This window comes from Pipistrellus kuhlii, unplaced genomic scaffold, assembly GCF_014108245.1.
Source record: "Pipistrellus kuhlii isolate mPipKuh1 unplaced genomic scaffold, mPipKuh1.p scaffold_m20_p_1, whole genome shotgun sequence".
Classification (NCBI taxonomy): domain Eukaryota; kingdom Metazoa; phylum Chordata; class Mammalia; order Chiroptera; family Vespertilionidae; genus Pipistrellus; species Pipistrellus kuhlii.
This window is the reverse complement of record NW_023425404.1, coordinates 178,157,366-178,182,089: the sequence shown is the minus strand read 5'-3', so window position 1 is coordinate 178,182,089 and position 24,724 is coordinate 178,157,366. Positions and strand designations below refer to the sequence as shown.

General features: G+C 47.7%; 1 protein-coding gene across 6 annotated transcripts in view; it reads left to right on the top strand.

The window, feature by feature from the left end:
* TBC1D1 (TBC1 domain family member 1) overlaps positions 1-24,453 on the top strand; it is a 213,163-nt gene extending 188,710 nt beyond the window's left edge. For all 6 annotated transcript variants that reach the window (XM_036418670.2, XM_036418686.2, XM_036418680.2 and 3 more), the window contains 5 exons: positions 1,242-1,486; positions 3,776-3,935; positions 12,082-12,251; positions 20,321-20,494; positions 23,954-24,453. In XM_036418670.2, the coding sequence (XP_036274563.1) occupies positions 1,242-1,486; positions 3,776-3,935; positions 12,082-12,251; positions 20,321-20,494; positions 23,954-24,139 (935 nt within the window). In that variant the 3' untranslated portion in view covers positions 24,140-24,453. The remainder of the gene's footprint in view (positions 1-1,241; positions 1,487-3,775; positions 3,936-12,081; positions 12,252-20,320; positions 20,495-23,953) is intronic.
* The last annotated feature ends 271 nt before the right edge of the window (positions 24,454-24,724 follow it).

Genomic DNA, 24,724 nt, shown 5'->3' with positions numbered 1-24,724 from the left:
TTGGGAACATTTGTTGGGGTACCATGAATACAGGACAAGAAATCAGGAAGGTAGGGGACTGTTTCTGCCTCTTCAGTCGAGGGCAGATGAGCCGCCTGGGTGGATGAGTGCTTTCTCAGGAGGCTGAGCAAGAACACAGGAGTGTCCTCTTCCTTTCGCCGGCTGAGGAAGGAAACTGGACAGTCAGCTTGTGGCCCAGATTCACCTTCTGCCTCCGCGGATCCGATCCGAGGAGGCCAGGATCCCCACCTGGGCCCCAGCGGCTGAGCATTTTTTTCTCTGCTCCCTGGAAACACATTTCCCCATCGGTCACATTCCAGGCGAGGGTGAGGTGGATTTGACAAGTATCAGCCACAAAAGCCTCCTAACAAAAGAAGTCTTTAAAGCTTTGCTGAATACCAGCTTTTTGTGTAAATAATCAGGATGGTGAGAACTTGTGTTTTTAACCTCTTTCTGGAAGGAAGGTAACTGTTCTGCGTTTTTGTTTGTTTGTTTGTTTTTGGTTTTTTTTGTGGAAAGGAAAACACCTCCGATTCCTCAGTCCGGTTCAAAGTCCTGCCGTGGTTTAAAAGCACAGAAACAGCGCATGTGGCCCAGAGCACTTGCGGGCACCAGGAAAGTGTCTGGGGCAGCCTGGCAAAGCCGGCGAAGGTCTGCAGCCCGCCAGAGCCCGGCCGCATTCAGACGGTGCTGGGACTTGTACTCCTGTCCGATTAGAGGGCAGTCCGTTTCCTTCTGTTTCCGATGAAAATTCAGAATCTGTAGGGTCCGTGGCAGTTCTCATTTGTCCCGCCACACAAGACCACAGATGCTTGCTGAGGAGGTAGTTGCAAACGTTATTGTTATTCATAGAACAACCAGATGACCTTGTACACAGAGCTCCCGCAGGGCACCCGGCTTCTGAGGAGCTGTCGCCGTAACCTGCAGGCCATTGGGTTTCTGATCCACAGGCTTTCTTCTTTAAAACTACGACTCATGCCAAAACCGGTTTGGCTCAGTGGATAGAGCGTTGGCCTGCAGACTCAAGGGTCCCAGGCTTGATTCCGGTCAAGGGCATATACTTTGGTTGCGGGCACATCCCTAGGGAGTAAGCAGGAGGCAGCTGATCGATGGTTCTCTCTCATTGATGTTTCTAACTCTCTATCCCTCTCTCTTCCTCTCTGTAAAAAAATCAATAAAATATATTTAAAAAACAAACAAACAAACAAAAAAACTATAACTTATGGGTCTCGTTTCCACAGGCCGAACCTTCCCGACGCACCCATACTTCTCCGCCCAGCTGGGCGCGGGGCAGCTGTCGCTGTACAACATCCTGAAGGCCTACTCGCTCCTGGACCAGGAGGTGGGGTACTGCCAAGGCCTCAGCTTCGTGGCCGGCATCCTGCTGCTGCACATGGGCGAGGAGGAGGCGTTCCACATGCTCAAGTTCCTGATGTTTGACCGGGGGCTGCGGAAGCAGTATCGGCCCGACATGATTATTCTACAGGTAGAACCTTCCGTCTGTCTTTGCGGGAGACGGAGGCCAAGACATTTAGGATTCCTTTCCAGATCTTTAAAAAAAGAAAGACCTTTTATCTTTTAGCTACAGCTTACATTCAGTATGTTCGTTTCAAGTGTACACTGTGGTGGTTAGACAGTTATATACTTTACAGTGTTCACCCCGATATTCCCAGCACCCACCATCCCTAGTCACGAGTGCTATCACGAAGGAGCTTTCCCACCATTGGTTAGCATTATAATAGCGGTCTGTGTGGAGAATGTACTCTGCTAGGCATGACCCGGGGGTTTTATAGGCACTGATCTCCTCACTGACCCTCGGGAACACACTGTGAATCGGCTCAATTTGTAAGTGGGAACCCTGAGGCTCAGAGGGGCTACACAATTTGACCAGGCCACACAGCTAGCCCCTCTGTGTCTGCGGCCCTCCCTTTTATTCTTCATCAAAGCATCTTCACACGGTCTAACTCCTGTTTCCCACCGTGCTTGCCACTTCCTGTGCCCGGGATCCCACACACGCTGTCCCAACCTCCCCTGCTCTCCCCCTTGTCATCCAGGGGTCAGCTCAAACATCACATCCTAGGAGAAGCTCCTCCTGACCACCAAATCCCCCCCTCGCCCACCCCAGGCGTGTACACTGTGTCATGACGTCTTGTCTCATTTCTCTTGCACCACACTCTCACTGCCTGAAATCATCTGTTTATTTTCTGGGTCCATCTTGGAGTTGCGTCCATAGTTCTCAGAACACCAGTGCCTGGGATGCAGTAGACACCCAGGCAGTGTTTGTTGAATGAATCAGTGACGGGAGTGGGGGTCACATCAGAAGAAAAGCAAACAGCAGTGTGTTTTAAGTGCCAAGTGCTGATTGTGCACCTTCAGAAGTGGGAAAACCGGATCCTGCTTGGGAAATATTCCTGAACGTTGGATCATGTGTTTATGTGGCCATTTACCAGCAAGATACTGTGATTTCCAAGCCTCAGAAAGTATACTTAGAAAAGGTTATGTTAGCACCAAATTGTGTGGGTAAACGTCCAATTTACTTTGCCCTGAGTATGAGCCACGGGGACGTAAATCTCTTGAAAGGAGGCCATTCCACTCACTAGGAGATTTTGACCCACGTCACACTTTCCATGCATCCTGTCAGGTTCCTCCTGCATTCCTCCCTTACCTTTAACCCAGACATCCCTGCCATTTCAGAGCAGAATGTTCAGGTTTTATATCATCTAATATTGTAACACACAACTCTTTTGGGGGCTTGTGACCTTGGTGATTAGATTCTTTTTAAAAATATATATATTTTATTATTTTTACAGAGAGGAAGGGAGAGAGATAGAGAGTTAGAAACAATGATGAGAGAGAAACATGGATCAGCTGCCTCCTGCACACCTCCCACTGAGGATGTGCCCGCAACCAAGGTACGTGCCTTTGACTGGAATCGAACCTGGGACCTTTCAGTCTGCAGGCTGACGCTCTATCCACTGAGCCAAACCGGTTTCGGCGGTGATTAGATTTTTAAAAAATAAAAGCTGGTACTTACGAGGCCTGGAAAGAGCTCGGTCAAGTTTGGACAATGCACATCCAACTTCCGGCATCTCTGCAGGGAGCCGCCCCGCTCTGGCCATCCTTTCTCTGGGCTGGGGCGGCGGGGCTGCTGGACTCTGGGCTGAGCCAGACCTGCCGCACTCCACACAGGGAACCCTCTGCTTCGGTGTTGGGGGGCCCAGAGGGAACTTACTAACTGAGCGGGTACAGCAGAGCCGTCCCACAGCAGCACCACGTGTGCTCGCTTCGCTCTTAGCACGTTTTTCCGATTCCCTGGGTTGAAGTTTTGCTAGGAATTGTATGTATAAGAGAACCTATGAAGTGTTTCCACAAGACGGAAGTTTAGATTCTCTTAGCCAAGGACACGAGGGGGCGGTAAAAAGAAAGGAAGTGGTAGGAGACCCAATGTTAGTGTTCTGGGCCTGCACTCAGTCAGGGCCTCGCATGCAGTGAGCACCCAGGAAGCTCTGGTTGGATACACGAGTAGCTGAGATCAATGAACCAAAGAATGTATTACGCATCTGTGCATAACCGAGGGTCACAGACAAATAGTGCAGTGAAGGCCTGGGGGGTATGGAGTAGAGGGGGTCAATGGGGGAGAGGGAGGGCACATTTGTAATACTTTCAACCATAAAGATACATTTTTTAAAAAGGACATCGGAGCCAGATAGGATGCTTCAGGTTCTAGGAAGTCTTCTCCGTCCTGTGAGTGAGCGCTGACCCTGTGTCCCTGCAGATCCAGATGTACCAGCTCTCGCGGCTCCTGCACGACTACCACAGGGACCTCTACAGCCACCTGGAGGAGCAGGAGATCGGCCCCAGCCTCTACGCCGCGCCCTGGTTCCTCACCGTGTTCGCCTCCCAGTTCCCCCTGGGGTTTGTGGCCAGAGTCTTCGGTAAGCGGGTGCGCACGTGGCCAGAACAGCATTTTCTGTCCTCCACGCGAGGCCTCTGGGTTTCCTGCCTGTGTCTTCCGTAAGAAGGGGGTGGTGTTTGACACTGAGTTTCGGGGTTGGTGTCACTTCTGACAATCATCGGGCTTCCCTACATGCCTTCATCCTGTGGGATGAGGCCCGATCCCCTCACCACTGGGCTGTAGGGACAACAAGCTTCAAAACTTCATATGTCAAATTTCTGAAGGTGTTAACATCATAGATATTTTTATGCTTAAAAATGTCGAATTTCGTGCCCCCCAAAATCCACTTGCGGAAAGTTTTAATTCATTATTTCATTTTGAAGAAATAGTTAATCGTATACTTTAGGAAGCATATGGGGCACATGTTCCATCTCAAGATACTGGTGAATGCTGGTTTAAATGCGTTAAAAGTGATGATTTTTATGTGAAAGACAAAGACTGTCCAGGTCCACTGAAAAAGTTTGAAGACCAACAATTACAAACACTATTGGATGAAGATGTGTGTCAAACTCAAAAACAACTTGCAGAAAGATTAAAAGTTGCTCAGCAAACAATTTCCGATCTTTTACAAGCAGTGGGTTCCAGGGTTCTTGTCTCAACATTACGAAGGGTTCAGCAATCTGGAGAAAGGCTGATGCGTAGATTCAATAAGGAGTCCAAAGACGAAAGATAGTTTTGAAAGGCATTGGGGCTCAGAAGAGCTTCAGCTAAAAGAGCTAAAGACTACTCCTTGGCTCAGGACCTGTGCTTTTTATTAACACAATTTGTCCCAAGGCAAGGTGGAAATAATACACTCCAAAGGGTAGAGTTTACAGAAGCATTGTCAGGTTGGGAATAGTCTACAGCTGTTCAGGTGTTTGGCCAACAGGAGGGAATAACATGCAGATTAAGATGCCCTGAGCTGTCTAGCAGCAAGCAGATATCCTAGTCAGGTTTTGGGGAGATGCTTTTTAGCCATTCCAACAGGTAATTACATTATGTGACTCAGCCTTTGTTGAGTCCACAAGTCCCATCAACCTTTTGATGAAACTCTTATAATTATGACATGCTAGAATTGGTTTCCGGCAAATGGAAAATATTTTAAAGGAAGGAAAAAAGTGCCACATCAACTGAACGAAAGACAAATGGAAAACCAAAAAGTCATCATAAAATGTCGCTTCAATGGCATGAAAGAAAGTCTTTTTTTGCATTGAATTATGACTGGTGATAAAAAGTGGATTTATTTTGAGAATCCCAAATGCACAAAATCATGGGTTGATCCAGGTCAACCATTAACATTGACTGCAAGGCCAAATTGCTTTGGAAAGAAGACAATGGAAGGATTTGGTGGGACCAGGAAGGTATGGTGTATTATGAGCTTCTAAAACCAGGTGAAACCATTAATACTGATTGCTACTGACAACAAATAATCAATTTGAACCACACTTTGATCATAAAACGACCAGAATGTGCCAGAAGACATGGCAAAGTAATTTTGCCTCATGATGACGTACCATCACACACTTCAAAACCAGTTAAAGACATGTTAAAAGATCTTGCCTGGGAAGTATTAACCTGCTGTATTCACTAGACTTTGCTCCTTCAGATTACCACTTCTGATCGATGGCACACACACTGAGCAGCACTTAAAAACGTACAAAGAAGTGGAAAATTGGGTCTCTGAATGGTTTGCCTCAAAACAAGAAAAGTTCTATTGGTATAGTATCCACAAATTACCTGGAAGATGGGGAAATGGGTAGTAGCTATGGACATTACTTCAAATAAAGCACTTTTGATGTTTCTCTTGAAATTATTGTGTTTTCTTTGATTACAAAATCTGCCATTATTAACTTATACACCTACTATGTACAGTAACTTGATAGTTTAAAGATCTGTAATCTTACCCATTTTTTCTACATTTGTTTTTAGAATTACGGGACGTCTAAAGGGGATTTAGGGAATGTTCATAAACATTGAGAGAGTTCATACTACATTGGGCAGCTTTGGGTAAATAGCTTGTATATCCAAATTCTAGAAATCCTAAAATTTGCATTTTAATATAAGTGGGTGTTGAGTTATCTTCTTGCCTCTCCCCCATTCCTACCAAAGTGCTAGATTTTTATTAATTTTTACTCCTATTCAGAAGAACTTTTGAAGTTTGCATTTGATTTTACTAGAAGAATCTTTTATCTTAAAATGTTTACTAACCCCCTCTTTTGTATAACTACTTCCCAAGTACATTTTTATTTTTTGTTCCTAAAAAAATAAGCATTGAAGAACAGAGATACTCAAAACACTTCCTGGTGAAACAAATAGTGAGAGTTCATGAAGGATTTATACTATTGTTTAAAAAGAACTAAAAGCCTCAAACTTGCTGAGTTTACTAACAAGAGTCACACAAACTATAAGCTCTCCCACTGGAAGCTTCACTTCTTGCCTAAAACCTCAGTGTGTTTTACTTTTCCTACTCTGGAAATTTAAAGAGAGTTGTAAGAGGGTAATGGAGAGGAGTGGAGATTGAGAGGGTGAGTGGGGGTGGGGAAGGGGTGTTGTGAATGGTTTGAAACAGCTCAGACATCACATTATAGGGTGGGAAGGGGCCTGGGCAGGAGGGCCAGCTCCGAGTTATGAATTATCGCTGCTACTGGCCACAGGCACCAAAGCTGCTGCCTGCAGACAGTCCTGGGCTCCAGGGCCATAAATCTCCAGGGAAAAATCTCCCCTTAGGCTGCCTCAGTGGGTAGGAAGCACTGACAACAAACAAACTCTGCTTTGGAAATGAGAATTCGGTACTCTATGAAGCTGATCCTAATGACGTCATAGATAAAAGCTGGAAAACACACCTGTTTCTCGCTTTGTTCTGGAGTCAGCATGGAACTTGGTGTTTCTCACACATTTACATAAAAATGATTCCTGGGCCTCACAGACCCTGCTGTCCTGAGCCCACGTCCTGCTGGCTAGGGGCTCAGGGCGCCTAGAGTTGTAGGCTGGAAGTGAGAGCTCAAGGCACACTATGTCATGATGTCACTTTGCAAACAACAACAACGCTACTGTTTGTTGTTGTTTGTTTGCACAGTCCATCCCATCTATCAGTCCTTAAAAACAAACTTTTATTGGAAAAGATGGGTTTTGAAAAACCGTTTCTGTACTTAGCATCGGTGCCTGGAGCTGTATTTGTTTAAACCCCCGTCACGGTGGATTGCTCAGTTTTAAATCCAAAGCGTGCCCATTCATACACCGGAGTCTTTTTTGGTCTGAAGCCCATTTCATTACAAGTCTTTAGGCCTGGAAAAGCCCTGAAAACAAATGGACCTTTGTTAGCTCTTCACAATTTTACATGTAAGTCAAGGATCCTCACTTTGCAGTCAGCATGGCTCGTATATTAGTTAATAGGTCACCTTGGATGTAAGTGTATGCTGCTCAGAGGGGCAGCTGCCAAATACGTGTATGCCCTGACCTTTATCATTGAGGCGCCTGGTAACGATGCTTTTCTGAAAGCCAGTACTTTGTGTGGGCATCCCATGGCATAGAAGAGCCGCCTCCTGTGTTTTCCAGCTCGGGTGGAGAGGGGTCTGCCTCTGGGGGTAAAGGACCAGGCTGGCTCCTCACGGAAGAGGAGGCACCTGAAGGTTTCTGTAGGATGTAATTCCAGGAAGATGAGCGAGGAGATGGGATGTAAAAACTAGGGGCCTGGCTGGTTTGGCTCAGTGGATAGAGCATCGGCCTGCGGACTCAAGGGTCCCAGGTTCGATTCCAGTCAAGGGCATGTACCTTGGTTGCAGGCACATCCTCAGTAGGGAGTGTGCAAGAGGCAGCTGAATTAATGTTTCACTCTCATCGATGTTTCTAACTCTCTATCCCTCTCCCTTCCTCTCTGTAAAAAAATCAATAAAATATTAAAACAAACAAACAAACAAACAAACAAACAAAAAACCACACAACAACAACAGCCAAAGCCGGTTTGGCTCAGTGGTAGAGCGTCGGTCTGCAGACTGAAAGGTCCCAGGTTCGATTCCAGTCAAGGGCATGTACATTGGTTGCGGGCACATCCCAGGTAGGGGGTGTGCAAGAGGCAACCGGTCGATGTTTCTCTCTCATTGGCGTTTCTAGCTCTCTATCTCTCTCCTTTCCTCTCTGAAAAAAAAAAAATCAATAAAATAAAAAATCTAAAAAATTAAAAAATAAAAAAACCACAAAAACAAAACAAAACTAGGGGCTTGGCAAAAGAAAAAAGAACAAAACCACACACGCACGCGCGCCCCACCTGTAATGGGAAGAAGGCTTCAGAGAGGCTCAAGGACTGAAGTAGACGGGTAAGCACGACCGTTTGTACAGCCAGGAAAATGGCTCTTCAGCACCATGGCTCAGTGGTGACGGAGGGGGTGTTTGCAGACTCCGCTAGGGCTGTCACCACGCTTCCTTCCCCTCCTGCCTGCTCCTGTTCGCATTGTAGGAAGTTAGGCAGAGCTATTGCCCTTGACAAAGACAGAGGTGGCTGGGAAAGATGCAGGATATGTTCGCTCCCCAGCCCGCCATGCGCTTGGTGTTTATCATCACCTCCCCCCCACCCCCCAGTAAAATTGCCCCTTTATGTCACGGGGAGTTTCAAATAGAGTTCCGTACCCATTAGCGCAATAACAGCTGCCGGAGCATCTTCAAAGCAATGTAGCTATTTGCGTTGTTCTCAGCAAATCATTTGCCAAGTGCAGGAGTCAGCTGAATCTAAGGTTCCCTTCACTTCCTGCCTGGTGAAGCCCTGAGCCTGTTTATGGGCGGCATGAGGGAGGAAAGGAGAAAGTGAGACAGCCCGTGCTGTGAGCTGGGCAGTGCAGGGCTGTGGGGTGATTTCTTACACAGTGATTTTCAAATGCAGGAAATTAAGTCACTTTCTCACGGAGATATATATATGTGTGTGTGTGTGTGTGTGTGTGTGTGTTAAAAAGTTTTTTACTTTTATTGATTTCAAAGAGGAAGGAAAAGAGAGAAAGATAGAAACATCAAGGATGAGAGAGGATCATTGATCAGCTGTTTACTGTATGCCCCCTACTGGGATTGAGCCCGCAACCCAGGCACGTGCCCTGATTGGGAATCGAACCGCCACCTCCTGGTTCATAGGTTTGCACTCAACCAAGGAGCCACGCCAGTCAGGCAGGAATATATATATATATATATATATATATATATATATATATATATATATATATATATAATTACATTAAATACAGACCATTAGACCCAATGAAATAAACATATCCAGTTTATTTTATTTTGTTTTGTTTTTAACATACTAAGGAAGTGGGTTAAAAAAAAAAAAAAACAAACTCAACTCTCTCTAAAATTCTTTTTTTTCTCATACAGTCCAGAAAACTCTGAGTCTAGAGTCATAGAAAGCATTCTGCTAAGTAGACTTGTTATAAACACCAAGATCATAAAGGAATAAAGCTTGGAGGATCATTGCTAACCTTAAGAGACTGCTGATATGGATTACATATTTGTTTATGCTCAGAAACCCTCCAGTAATTATTTAATTGGCTTAGGTACTGGCACTGTATCTAATTTTTTAATTGAATTTATTGGGATGACACTGGTTAATGAAGTTATACAGGTCTCAGGTGTACAGTTCTATAATACATCAGCTGTCTATTGTGTGTTCACCACCCCAAATGGTACTATATCTGGTTTTAAGGTTCTTGTCGCTCCAAGACCAACAACATGAACTGTCACTATAGGATGTACTTCTAGGGAGCGCAGTCCACCCCCCAGACCCTGGCTAACATGTCCTACATAGTCTGACAGATGCCACCAGTTTTTGTTCAGCTCTGAATGCTCATATACTGAAAGGAAGGCTTCGTGTCTAAGCCACGGATTCTTCAAATTTACTTTTTCTTTTGAAATGTCTTTCCTGTTTAAAAATACACTGTGGTTATGGTGGTATATTTTGTTGTTGTTGTTGTTAAATATATTTTATTGATTTTTCACAGAGAGGGAGAGAGAGGGATAGAGAGTTAGAAACATCGATGAAAGAGAAACATCGATTAACTGCCTCCTTCACACCCCCAACTGGGGATGTGCCTGCAACCAAAGGTACATGCCCTTGATGGGAATTGAACCTGGGACCCTTCAGTCCACAGACTGATGCTCTATCCACTGAGCCAAACCGGTTTCGGCTATGGTGGTATTTTAAATCTCTCTATTTTCTGCAGCGGTGCTTTACACCGCAAACCCTGTATTTTGTAAAGCAGACGTTTCATGGGGAGATTCTTCCATGGCACTGCCTTAGAACGTGGGTACTTACCCTAAGGCTCGGCAGTCAGAGACCGGCCTCTGCAGGCAAACCGAGGAGGGAGGCAGCCGTGGAGACTTCTGGTTCCCTGGGGGCTGCCCTCAGTCACAAGCACTTGTGAAGTTTGTGGACTCTGTGGCCCTGCGCCCTGAGAGAAACGGGCTGACCTCGATTCAGCATCGCTGAGGGCCGTGCCCCATCGGCATCAGGTGGTTCAGGCCTCACGCAGGTCACAGCGCACCTCTGACCCGCCAGTCAGCACCTCGGCCTGCCCTGTGTGCGACCCGCACGCCGCCACTCTGACACATTTCTCTTATGCACGGCAGCATCCACCTGCTTCTGTGTCTTCATGGCTTATACGTGTCAGAGGAGCAGTGCTGGGGCTCTTCCCCACTGCTCTGTCTTCCTCCACTTGGTGGAGTTTCCAGCTTCTGGGTCTCTTCCATTACCCTGTAGCCAGAGGGAGAGATAGATTGACAGTTGCCTCTAATCAGATGTATGCTCTCATCTTTAAACTATATCTTTTCTTATATGTACACTAGGGGCCCGGTGCACAACATTCATGCACTGGGGGGTTTGGGGGGGGTCACCTCAACCTGGCCTGAGCCCTCTCACAGTCCGGGAGCCCTCAGGGGATGTCTGACTGCCAGCTTAAGCAGTTGGACATCCTTAACGCTGCTGCGGAGGCGGGAGAGGCTCTGTCCCTGTCACTGCACTCGCCAGCCGGCTTCTGACTGCGCAGCACTCCCCCTGTGGGAGCGCACTGACCACCAGGGGGCAGCTCCTGCATTGAACGTCTGCCCCCTGGTGGTCAGTGCATGTCATAGCGAGCTGCCATCCTGTTTGGTCGATTTGCATATTACCCTTTTATTATATAGGACTAGAGGCCTGGTGCATGAAATTTGTGCATGGGGGAAGGGTCCCCTCAGCCCAGCCTGCATCCTCTCTAATCTGGGGTCGGGCCTACACTGGCAGTCGGACATCCCTCTCACAATCTTGGACCGCTGGCTCCTAATTGCTCACCTGCCTGCCTGCTTGGTCACCCCCAACTGTCCCCCCCTCCCCCACTGGCCTGGTAGACCCACGAATCCTGCTTGTTCAGTCATTTGGTCATCCCTCACTAACCTCCCCCACCCCCACTGGCCTGGTTGTAGGCAGCCATCTTGTGAGAGCGTGAAGGTCAATTTGCATATTACTTCTTTACTATATAGGATTATTCCAGTTGTCAGGTAACTTGCCTGAATTTAGTCACCCACAATCAGTTGCTAGGGCTGAGCTTTACTCCATTATTGAGCTAAAATTCAGTATACTTATATTTAATAATGCACTTTTGGAATTGAGCAGACATTTAGAGTTTTTAGAGGTCTTTTCATTCAACTCCTTATTTCAAAATAGAGGAAACAGGCATTTTTTTTTTTCTTTTTACTTACTCTTATACTGTGTAGTTGGATGTCTATATTTAAATGCTGTATATCTGATGCTCTATGTCTGAAAACCTTTGTTTTACCCATAAAAACATGTTTTAGTAACTCCTTTAAAATCTAGAACATTCCTGGAAAAAATAGATTGATAAAAAATTTTCCATTTTTCAATGCATGTTTAAATTTTTTTGGAGCAAATAAAAATGTTTATCTAAGCCTGTGACAAAATTGTAGTAGTATGTTTGCCTATATTTCTTTCATTGTTTGCCGTATTGCCTTGACAACCCCATCTGAAATGTCAGGCTCTTAAAAAGGAAATAAAACTTGCAGTTTGGGGTCAAGTTTCCCTCTGCCCTGCCCTGCGACGTGTGGAAAAGGAAACCGAATGGCATTTCATCAGAAACTGGTCCGGCTTAACTTTCTGCATTTCTGTGTTTCCCCAGATATGATCTTTCTTCAGGGAACAGAGGTCATCTTTAAAGTGGCTTTAAGTCTGTTGGGGAGCCACAAGCCCTTGATCCTGCAGCATGAGAACCTCGAGACCATAGTTGACTTCATAAAAAACACACTACCCAACCTGGGCCTGGTGCAAATGGAGAAGACCATCAATCAGGTACGATTCAGTCCTAACCTTTCCGAAGGTTCAAGCAATCCTGGTTATGTAGAAGCTTTATTTTTATTATTATTATTATTGTTGTTGTTATTATTATTATTATTGAGCAGGGCCTATTCCCTACCCCTTGGTACTCTGGGCAGCATATTGTGTGATGCTTGGTGCGAGGGAGTCACATCGCAAATACGTGTCCGTTGACTAAACATGTGAGTGTATGTGTGCTGTGAATCCAGTGCTGACATGCCATGTGGCAACACTGTGGTAATGGGTAAGTGTGGTCACCAGCACAAATTATCAGTAGTTTCTTATAATTAAGAGACTTAATTTGTCTCTTAATTTGTTCTAAAACTCGTACATCTGTTCAATGTAGGCTTTTTTCATTTCTCTGCTGAAAATATTATTTTACAGAAAGAACTTTCCATAGCTAAGTTGTGATAGAGCGTATACATTTTACATAAGTTTATTCCACAGTGTGTGTGTGTGTGTGTGTGTGTGTGCGTGTGTGTGTGTGTGTATACTCGTGCACTTTAATAGAATCCTCCTCCACATCTGTGGTCACAGCACCTCTGGCTGCTGGGTGCAGTGGAACCGTTGCTGTCTAGAATGTTAAGGGTGAGGGGTGACTGGAGCCAGGAATTACACCTGGAGCAGTTATTTCATGGCCTGGATTGGGGGCGGGTGCAGATTTGGACTCTGCTTTAAAAAGGACCTTCCAATGGTGACTGCAGACGAGGAGGGGCTGAGCTGCTCAGCAGAGGGCGGGTCGCCCTGGGAGGTGCCTGAGGCGGGCTGGCGGGGAAGCTCTGAGCTGAAGTCTGTGTGGAGCACTGCCATCAGCCTCCGGTCTCTCTAAGCCTAGAACTTACCTCACCTGCTCCAAACACAACGTACACATAGAGCAGTTCCTTGAAAACAAGAAGTGAAATAAAGCTTTGGAAAGAATCCTTATTCTGAGGACTGCTTTTGGTCCAAGAGGAGCAGCACTTCCGGTCTGGTGCCCCCAGACCAGAGTTGTGATGTCCTGGCTGCCCCTGCTCAGGTGCCTGGCGCAGAAGGCCTGGAGGGGAAGAGGGAGAGGGAGGGTGCCATGTGGGAGTCACTGCAGCTCTGCAGCTCACAGGCCTGTGCGAGGGAGCAGCTCTCCCCTCTGCACCGGGCCTTCGGTTCCCGGATAGGCTCCGCCTCTCACTCTGGCTTGCTTTTACCAGCTTCCCTGTGGATCTATAAATACACATGATTTCATTTAATCGTGACTGCACTCCTGAGAGGAGAGGCGACTTTAACCCCTGAGGAGCCTGGGGCTCAAAGTGGGTAATGGACCGGCCCTCAGTCACCCTGCTGCAGAGTGGACAGGGCGGCTCTCACGCTCGGATCCTCTGGCCTCACAGGCTCTGGCAGGGCCTCTGGGTGTCATTTCACTACAGAGTCTCTGCGTTTCACATGTATATTAATACCAAACCCTCATTTCACTACAGAGTCTCTGCGTTTTACCTGTATGTTAATACCAAACCCTCATTTCACTACAGTTTCTCTGCATTTTACCTGTATATTAATACCAGACCCTCATTTCACTAGTTTCTCTGCATTTTACCTGTATATTAATACCAAACCCTCATTTCACTACAGAGTCTCTGCATTTTACCTGTATATTAATACCAAACCCTCATTTCACTGCAGTCTCTCTGCGTTTTACCTGTATATTAATACAAACCCTCATTTCACCACAGAGTTTCTGTTTCACCTGTATATTAATACCAACCCTCATTTCACCACAGTTTCTCTGCATTTTACCTGTATATTAATACCAAACCCTCATTTCACTACAGTTTCTCTGCGTTTTACCTGTATATTAATACCAAACCCTCATTTCACTAGTTTCTCTGCATTTTACCTGTATGTTAATACCAAACCCTCATTTCACTACAGTTTCTCTGCGTTTTACCTGTATGTTAATACCAAACCCTCATTTCACTACAGTTTCTCTGCATTTTACCTGTATATTAATACCAAACCCTCATTTCGCTACAGTTTCTCTGCATTTTACCTGTATATTAATACCAAACCCTCATTTCACTAGTTTCTCTGCATTTTACCTGTATATTAATACCAAACCCTCATTTCACTAGTTTCTCTGCATTTTACCTGTATATTAATACCAAACCCTCATTTCGCTACAGTTTCTCTGCATTTTACCTGTATATTAATACCAAACCCTCATTTCGCTACAGTTTCTCTGCATTTTACCTGTATATTAATACCAAATTCTCATTTCACTACAGTTTCTCTGCATTTTACCTGTATATTAATACCAAACCCTCATTTCACTAGTTTCTCTGCATTTTACCTGTATATTAATACCAAATTCTCATTTCACTACAGTTTCTCTGCATTTTACCTGTATATTAATACAAACCCTCATTTCACCACAGAGTTTCTGTTTCACCTGTATGTTAATACCAAATTCTCATTTCACTACAGTTTCTCTGTATTTCACCTGTATATTAATACCAGACCCACATTTCACTACAGAGTTTCTGTTTCACCTGTATATTAATACAAAACCCTCATTTCACTAGTTTCTCTGCATTTTACCTGTATGTTAATACCAAACCCTCATTTCACTACAGTTTCTCTGCATTTTACCTGTATATTAATACCAAATCTTCCACCCTTTGGATACTGTAATTCCTAGCATTTATGTGCATTTATTCCTTCTCAGAGCTGTTGTTGCATGTATTTTCATTCCCCTTATACTTTATGCTGCCTGGGAAATGCAGAGAGCCTCGATCACCTAACCCAAGGTCTGGCCCAGTGAGTGCCTTGACCTTGCTCCTGACTCTGAGGCCAGCAGCCTCGGCTGACATGGTTTACCTCCTGGATATTGAGCTCCGGGAAAAATCCCCTTTCCTCCCCTTTTTCTGTAAAAGCACCTGTTGCGATGACTGTATTGGGTGCCCCTTAAGGGTTCGGAGGATGGACGTGAGCACAACATGGAGAGAGAACAGTTTGTGTGTGTGGCTGGTTGTCTTCAGGCGGCCGCTGTGAACTTGGCATCCGTTAGACCACAGCTTTGGAATGTGGACGATAATCCCTGTTTTAGAGCTGGGGAGACGGATGTGGAGACAGGAGTACGCCCCCACCCCATGTAACGTGGCAGAGCCGGAAATGTAACGTGTCCCTCTGACACCAAAGCCCAACCGGTGCAGAAAATAAGCACGTAACCCAGTAATTACAAGTGTGGTGCGAGCTACCGCGGTGCTTGTGCAAGGCTCATGGGAGCCGGTCTGGCGGAGGGTGTGGGTGCTCACAGTTGGGAATTGAAGGCACACAGTTCAGCTGGGCCTCAAAGAATTGGCCAAAGCCGTGGCCGGATAGCTCAGCTGGTCAGAGCCTCATCCTGCTTCACCAAGGTTGTGGGTGCTCTCCCCAGCCAGAGCACATGGAAGCATCAAACAAGGCATGCATAAAATGTGTGCAACAACAGATCTCTCTCCCCCAACCCCTCTCAAATCAATAAATAAGTAAAAAAGAAGAAGAAGAAGAAGAAGAAGAAGAAGAAGAAGAAGCAGCCAATCAAGTGAGCACATGTCCTTTGTAGAGAGCCAGATAGGGAGGTCGTGGGCCTTGTCGGCCATAAGGCTTGCTGCAGCCACTCAGCTCTGCCTTTGCAGCGCGCAAACAGCCACGGAGGTGTGTGTAGAAATGAGGAAACCGTGCTGCAGTGAAACTTTATTTACAGAGACACGCGGTGGGACAGATTCAGTCTGGAGGCTGTCGTTTGCTGACCCCTGGTCACAGCATGTTCAAAGGCATGGGAGTGAGGGAATAGAGATTCCAGATGCCTGGCAGTTCAGTGTGTGTGTGTGTGTGTGTGTGTGTGTGTGTGTGTGTGTGTGTGTGTGTGAGTGTGGGTGTGTGAGTGTGAGATGGTTAGGGTCTGAGGAGTCCTGGCCTCCAGAGGGGGCTCTCGTCTCGAGTCCAACTCAGAAGTGGGGCCCCAGGTGCAGCGTGCCTCCTCTGCAGGCTCACAGAGCCCCAGGTTTGACCTTGGAGGCATCATGGGGGAAGTGGTAAGTGCATTAATTGCACACGGTTGTCCTGAAGGCATGGGCAGGTCTGGCTGCTCTGATAGCCATGGCTCCGTTTCACTAAATGCCCTCTCCATGGGTGGTCTTGGCTCCAGAGGCTGGGACGCAGCCTGCATACAGGATGAGAGAGTAGTGAGGATGGGGCTCAGGGACACTGGGAGCAGACACAGAGGGGCAGGCCCAGAGCTGAGAGCCCCGGGCAGGAGGACAGAGCCTCAGCAGGCTCTCTGGCGTCCTTGGTGTGACTTAAAAATCCCGACCCAAGAAGAGGGGGAACCCTGGGGATAAACAGAAACTAAGAGGAGGTCCAGTTTGCATTCCTGTCACAGTGAGTGCCTCAGCCAGCCTCTGCAACCTGAGGTCAGTGTAAGGAAGGAAAACAGAAGGGGTGGGGTGGGGTGGGGGTGGGGGGGACAAAGAGCCTATTTTTAGCATCCTTGGGGCTCCATTTAAAGCATGGCCCCAGCCTGTCAGTGTATCAGGTAGGAGCTGTCAGTGTATCAGGCGAGAAATGCAGAATCCGGGGCCTCACCAGAGACCCGCTGAGTCCAAATCTGCATTTCAGTGAGGCCCCAGGGGATTCACTCTCTGGGAACCAATGAAAAAGCTCTGCTCCTGGCAGCTTCCCTGCAAACAGCTGGCAGTTCTCTGTGCGAGCTGAGCTTGTGGGGCCAGAACCAGAATCTTAACAAGGCTCCTTTGTTCAGAAGGGCTCCGAGGAGCCCGTGGCCAGGCCCCTTTCTCTGCCTCTGGGAGGAGCCCTCTGCCCGGGCAGTGTGCACTGTGGGGAGTGAGTACTTTTTTAAAAGGCCCAGCAGTGCCAGACCTAGAGGGTGTGGTAGGGTGGGAGGGAGACTTTATTTTACCGCTGGCATTGTGTAGGACTGTGTGCATGTGGCGGTAATAAAAAGCAGACCAACTATTAGTGGGGCGTATTACTGTTTTTAAATGCACTACAGACCCTTACCGCCACCCCCTTACCGCCACTACCTGGGCCAGCGGCTCCTCTCTCCACCTTGGGTGTGCCACCGAGACCGACAGAGGCGGGGCAGGTGTGGGGTGGGGACGTGGAAAGTACAGGGCTAGCTGTGCAGACACCAGGTTCACAGCTTCATCATGCCGTGTCCACAGACGGCGCAGAGAAACTCCGTCTCCACTTGCACATGAGCCAGGAACTTACACAGTTCTCCAAGGAGGAGGCCCGTGTAATAAACAGCATCTGGGAAAATATTTAGCTCCGTGCATGATTCAAATGTAAATCACACAGAGTGCTCTACTGACTGGATTAACCAAACGGAATGTTTCATGCCAGCACCCAGTGCCAAGGGTGTGTGCACTGAGTCTGGCACATCCGTGTGTGGCTAATGGTGTTGTATGTTGATGGTTCCCGTTTGGGAAGCAGTTTGGCAATATGTCTCACGAACCAGTAAATGTTCTTCCCCTTTGACTTAGTAATCCCGTTTCCTGGAATGTATCCTTAGAAAATGGTCCGAAATATGGGGAAAGCCATGTGGACAAGGATGCGTAGGGTTGTCATTTAGAGCAACAGAAACTCAGGAAACCGGGCAGCCCACACTGGATGCATGGATTGGCATGGTGGTGATATGTCGAGGTGGTATAGTACAAAGCCATTTATAAAAATGATGGCCATGAAAAATATATAGCTACTTGAACACTCCTTGTCTGAGGAAACCAGGTCTCTTTTTACCACCAGCCACCTGCTGCCATGGTTTGGGATAAATTCTGGGGCATCATTGCAGAATCTGAGGGCCTCAGTGTTTGGGGACCCAGGAGATAACGGTGCCATTAAGCAGAGACAACTATGAGCCGACTATGACCCGGGCGGGTTCCTAGGTATTAACGGAGGCCTGAGAGTTTATAGCTTCAGGCACAGTTGAGAGCCATTAATCTCAGCTGGTCTTCAATCTGTATAAAAGGCGAGACGTTTTGTTCCCAAATTTTCCAGGTTAGGAGCTCCTTTAAAAATAAACCTTGGTGGAAGAAGAAAAGTAACTGTGTGTGTGTGTGTGTGTGTGTGTGTGGCATTTGCACTGTACCCCACTTATAGTCACACCTCGATGCCACGCAGTCTCGGTTTGACTGTTGGCGGTTTTCACTGTTTGAGCTGTTCTGAAGGTCCACGCTGTGGGTATCCTCTGTCGTTTTGCTGAAGCACGAGCTTGAATGTGCGGGTTTCACAACAAATGTGTGGAAGCAGGTCCCTCAGCTGAGTGAGCACTGCCTCTCGGCTTGCAGGCAGGTGCCGGGAAGATCCATAGGTTGTCTCCTGTAACTCCCCCAGTGATGCTGGAGGACACGAGCTGATCCTAGGAGAGGTCAAGAGACCTGCTCAAGGTCACTCAGGGAGTCGCCGTTGGAGCCGGGACCTGAGACTGTCTCAAAGCCTCTGAGTCAGTTTCCTTGACTGAAAATAGAGATGATAATCTCTGCTGACCTCTCGCTGACCTCTCGGTCACTCCGAGGGACTGACTGAGACTCGGGTCAATACAGTCAACAGCGCACACACATGCCACCAGCACGGGGTGAGACTTTCAGCACAGAGAGACTTGGTGCCTAACCAGTATCTGTTGAATTAAACTGAACACCAGGAAGCTGAGAAATGAGCCTTAAGGGAGACGAAATGAGACTGTGGTGAACGCTGAGCTGGTAAACATGGTTCTTTAAAATTGATTTCAGGGCCGAGGCCGGTTTGGCTCAGTGGTAGAGCTTCGGTCTGCGGACTGAAAGGTCCCAGGTTCGATTCTGGTCAGGGGCATGTACATTGGTTGCGGGCACATCCCTGGTAGGGGGTGTGCAAGAGGCAGCTAGTCGATGTTTCTCTCTCATTGACGTTTCTAGCTCTCTCTCTCTCTCTCCCTTCCTCTCTGTAAAAAATCAATTAAAAATATATTTAAAAAAATTGATTTCAGGGAAGATAGGACTCCCCCCTGTGAGTGTGAGTGCTGACAGAGGGCCATCAGGGGAAAGGAGCTCTCCGTTGGCTCTAACTCTGTCGGCCTTTCTTTTTCAGGAAATGTGCTGAAAAGTCCCTTTCTGCTCTTATAAAGCCTAATCCCATTCTCTAACCATGTGTTCTGATCACGTGGCTTCTTTAAGTGATGACTGAATTCTCAGATTTCCCTGGGGTCCTTGTTGGGTGCCGAGGCTCAGCCCCTGGTGTTTTCAACACCAGGAAAGAGAGGAGGTGCCCGGGGCTGCAGCCTCTGCCCTCTGACCCCCTTTCAGCCCCGCCCCCGCCCCCTTCAAGCTCAGTCCCCGAGAGAAAGTACAGACAGACCACTCACTCACTCGTGCACTGGGTTGTTTTTCACACGGGTGGTTTTTTCATCACTGTTACTATTATGGGAAAGAAGGCAGCGCAGGCATTGTTTCGTATTCACTCATCTCTGTGGGTGACATTTGGGTTTTGGCTCATTTCTGCATGTCTTGTGTGCAGAGAATGGTTTTCAGTAAACAGCTCCATTACTTAGCTGTTCTTGTAACCCTGAAAACCCAGCTGAACTGTAATTAAACTTTGACTCGGTGACTGGGCAGATAGGGCTGCGATGCTTTTGTTTTGCTTCCTCCCTTTGACCCGGAGTTGATGCATCTAACTTAACGGGGTTTTCAGAGAAGAACAACATAAGTCCTGGAATCAGAGCTCAAAATAAATGCTGCGTGCCTCTGTAAAAACAAGGTGTCGACTTTTGGAAAATGAGTATCAGAGACCATCCTTACTGTTATCTTAGGCTTAGTTCCAAACGCTGCTTCTGTCCTTCCCTCCCAAGTGAAATGATTCCTTTCTCAGGGCACAGAGTTTTCTTTAATTATCACCAATATACCAGGCACAGAGTCGGTGTTTAGTGGGTCTCGCTGACGTGGTTTGTATGTGTGTGTGTGTGTGTGTGTGTGTGTGTGTGTGTATGTTTTTGTGTGTTTTTTCTCACCTTCGGTGCCTGATGACTTCCCTGCATTTAACAGGTATTTGAGATGGACATTTCTAAACAGTTACAAGCGTATGAAGTGGAGTACCATGTGCTTCAAGAAGAACTTATTGATTCCTCTCCTCTCAGCGACAACCAAAGAATGGACAAATTGGAGAAAACCAACAGCAGCTTGCGCAAACAGAACCTTGACCTCCTGGAGCAGCTGCAGGTAGAGCACGTTCGGGAAGCAGCTTCCTGCACCCCGGTAGCTCATTAACCCAGCAGGCGGGGCTTTCCCACGGCCACGGGGCCTCTCCGCCCGGGTCCGCTTAGAGTTGGATCAAAGGTATCCCGGGGGTCCCGGGCCTTTCTCGTAGGCAGCAGCCAGGCGATCCTGTGCTGAGGTCAGACAGCTTTCTGTGGGGCTGTCTCTGCCGTTAGCAGGAAACAGGCCCAGAGATGAACTTGCGATCCAGACTCCATGGAGCTCTTAACTGAATGCCAGCAGCTGTGCTTTGAATAATGACAAGAGAAGCAAAGGCTCGAGCTTTTATGAGCAAAACCAGCCAGGTCCACAGAGGGATGTTAAAGGAGGCAGGCAACACCAACATCTGCCTTGCAAAATCAACCAGGCGTGGCCGATATGGCTCCGTGTTTGAGCATCGGCCCCTGCACCAAAAGGTCACTGGTTCGATTCCCGGTTAGGGCACATGCCCAGGTTGCGGGCTCGATCCCCAGTAGGGGGCACCTATCAACGTTTCTTTCTCATTGATGTTTCTATCTCTCCCTTCTCCTTCTCCCTTCTGCTCAATCTACAAAGCAATAAAAACATATTTTAAAAAATAAAATTAAAAAAGTAAATCAGGGCATAGGATCATGATACATGTGTCCTTGGTGCAAATACCAAGCCTTGATTAATGAAGGACACAATTGTCCACTCTGGAAACTTCCATTTTAATATGGATGTGTGTGGATGAGGACACTGTAGAAAGGCAAACACTGATTGTGTGCACAGAGGGTGACAGGAAGCAAGGGCAGAGGGCAGCCCAGAGACCTGGTCTCCCCATGTCCCCACCCCCGCTTTCACCGGGACAGACCGCTGACTGGCTCTGTCCTGACTCCCTGGTTTGTGTGACAAGGACCAGAAGAATACCTAGGGCTTAGCACACAGCTCCTTTTCCAAGAAGATGGAATAAAGGAGCCACACAGTCTAGTTTTTTAACATCAGAAATGGGTGGTAATGCTATCAGAGTAAAGGAATTGTTTATGCAGTGTTTACAAAAAAAATTTTTTTTTTGAGTTTTCGCAGGAAAAAAAATACATTCTCCTCTTCACCCCACCCCCAAGTATGCATTTATGCGCTCCTGGGCTGACCTGGGAATTAGCTTTCCTTCCCAGCCTGAGCCTGTTTACGTCCATAGGATGTTGCCCCTCTGCAGACACAGGCTTGGCAGTGATATGAGGGAGGCAGACTTTGGAGAGCCTAGTAAATCAACCAGGTCTGAAGTGCATTTCCCTCCGCAGGGATCTGTCCCCACAGACCTGAGGAGATATTTCCTCCTAGAGGAACAAAGAAAGATGCTTTCTCCACCCAGTCCCGCCTGCCCGGCACACTCGGAAACATAGCTGCTTTTCTCCCCTGTGATTGAGATGTCCTAACTCTGTGGTCGGCAAACTGCAGCGCGCGAGCCACATGCGGCTCTTTGGTCCCTTGAGTGTGGCTCTTCCACAAAATACCACGGCCTGGGCGAGTTTATTTTGAAGAATTGGCATTAGAAGAAGTTTAAGTTTAAAAAATTTGGCTCTCAAAACAAATGTCAATCGTTGTACTGTTGATATTTGGCTCTGCTGACTAAGGAGTATGCCAACCACTGTCCTAACTCAAAGCGTGACTGTGCCCAATCTCTCCAGGATGCCTCGGCCGTCATGTGTGGGAAGGTTCAAGGGGATACAGAGCCTTATCTGGCCGGCAGGGTCTGCAGTGTAGTGGGCATTTCAAATGCCTTCCGGACAAACGGGGTGCCCCTGAAATAGAGCAGATGGAAGCATTTCTCGCAAAGCTCAGACTCGAGTTTGCAGCGCTTGGCTTGTTAAGATAGGCAGAAGGATCCTTTTATTGATCTAACATCCGGGTAGGTTTTGTGCGTGTGTGCGTTGCAGGGTGGAGAGTAAGCTTGTGTTGCTTCTGTGGTACTGTTCCTTTTATGAAGAGAAGGTGTTGTGAAAAGCTGCTCCGAAATCCGCATTCCTCAAGAGAGGCGTCAGATGGGGGGTGAGGGGGTAATGGTAACAATAGGCATGCTCCGTGCAATGTTCTTTCTCTTGACCAAGCGGCTCTGTGTTTCTGGGGGTGTCATTCAGGACCCCAGCTTATGCCAGCCCACCAGTACTGACCGAGTCCTGCTGGGGGGGTGGGGCACTAGGAGCCACCAAAATCCGTAAGATACTGTTGCTGTCAAAGAGTTGGGGTACGGATTGTATTGTTGGTTTGTAGGTGCTTGTATGTCCCGTTCCCATGACCCTCAAGGGCTCACTTGGGGTTATTGTCCTTCAGCTCGACTATAAGTTCTGTGAGTCTCTCACCTCCATCTTTTTTTTTTTTTAAGCAGTTTTCAGAGTCCAAGGCTAGGCGTTCAATACAATGGCTAATTTTTCAACATAAATCTTTTTTCTTATTTTTCATTTTTGCCAAAATATCAGAATTGACCCATGTTCCAGCTTTGTTCTGCCTATCTAGTTATTAGACATCTCAATGCCCCACCTTTTCTCTTGGTAACATTTAATGCTGTCCAGCAGCGGGAGACCAAACTGTTACCTGTTTGGTCCAGTAGCATCCATGAGGCGATCTCATAGACATGTCAGGTGGTGACAGATAATAGCAGACGGGCATTTTTCATCACAATCAACCGCAAGTCCTGAGCGCCAGGAGCCAGGTGCAGGGGGGGCAGCCCCTGTGCAGGATGAGACCTGCTTTCTCAGGGGAGAGCTGTGGTCTCACTGGGGAGACCTGATGCTCGTGCTGCAGTAAGTGGCCCTGCAGAAAGCTCCCTGCTGAGCTGTGGGGGCCCCTGGTGTGCCATGGGGCTTCTGAACAACAGGCCAGGGGGAGGAGACGGGGCGGTTGGCCAGCCTGCCTGCTGGTTGAACTCCTGGTCGAGGGGACAATTTGCATATTAGCCTTTTATTATATAGGATATACACTGAGTGGCCAGATTATTATATGTTCAGAGATCATCATAATCTGGTCACTCAGTGTAGATGATGTCATCTAAATAGGCCAGGCTGTGCTGCAGTAATGAGTAAAGCTCCAAATCTCATTGGTGAAGCACTGTCCCTAAAGCACCACCTCTTCTCCAGGAAGATGCTGCGGTCATATCTGAGCTGTCATCCCTGTAGTGTGTGGCTCGGAGTTCGGGCTCCCCCTGCATTGTGAAGCCACCACCTCAATGTATAGCTCCCAAAGCAGCCACAGCAGGGGAGGAGCTCTGGTGGCCTGGACTACCAGCAAGGGAGCCTGGGAGATGTAGTCTTCCTTTGTGGCCAGAAGAACTGACAGTACCCAGTGGAGTCCTCTCTGCCAAAACGTGGCTCCACAGCTCCCCAAAGGCTGGACAGGGGAGTGTGCACCGTGGATCTCCCTGTGTTGTCACTGGGCAATGACAGGCTCATGTTTCCTTTCACTCTCCAGGTGGCAAATGGTAGGATCCAGAGCCTGGAAGCCACCATCGAGAAGCTCCTGGCCAACGAAAGCAAGCTGAAGCAGGCCGCCCTGGCCTTGGAGCTGGAGCGGTCCGCACTGCTGCAGACGGTGGAGGAGCTCCAGCGGCGGACCGCAGAGCTGAGGGCACCCCCGCCTGACCTCACGCAGCCCTAGCCCACGGGCGACTGACAGCATCTCACCAGGGCACGGCCCGAGGGGACGCGGGACGCCATCCGACACTGTCCAGGCCTTAACCGAGAGAGACAGAAGCTGCTGGAGGGAGAGCGTGAAGCGCAGAGCATGCTTCTCAGGGAGGAGACGGGCTCGCCAGCACGCGGAGTCCTCTGGATTGAAACCTGCGGATCAGGGGGATGCGTGTCCCCGAGTTTTTGTTGTTGTTTAGGTTCCGGTGGGTTCTGATGACTGTAATCAGTAGATTTAGACGGCATGGACATGAATAAATGCACTTTTATGTTCTTTTTTCAGTATTACTGTGTTTGTAAAGAGCATTCTTCATACTGTGGAATTGCAAAACCGGAGGACTCTAGATGATTCCTCTGGCAAAGACGGGGCTCCGTGGCTCTCCCACGGAAGGTCTGTGTGACTGCTCCCTCAGCAGCGTTGGCAGGTGGCCCTGGTCCGTGCTCGGTATGAAGGCCAAGATGACCATTAGGAAAGATCAAAAGCGATTCACTTAAATTTGACATCTTGAATTTGATCACTATTGTTGGTATTTAATGAAGTTTCTTTTTAAAAAAA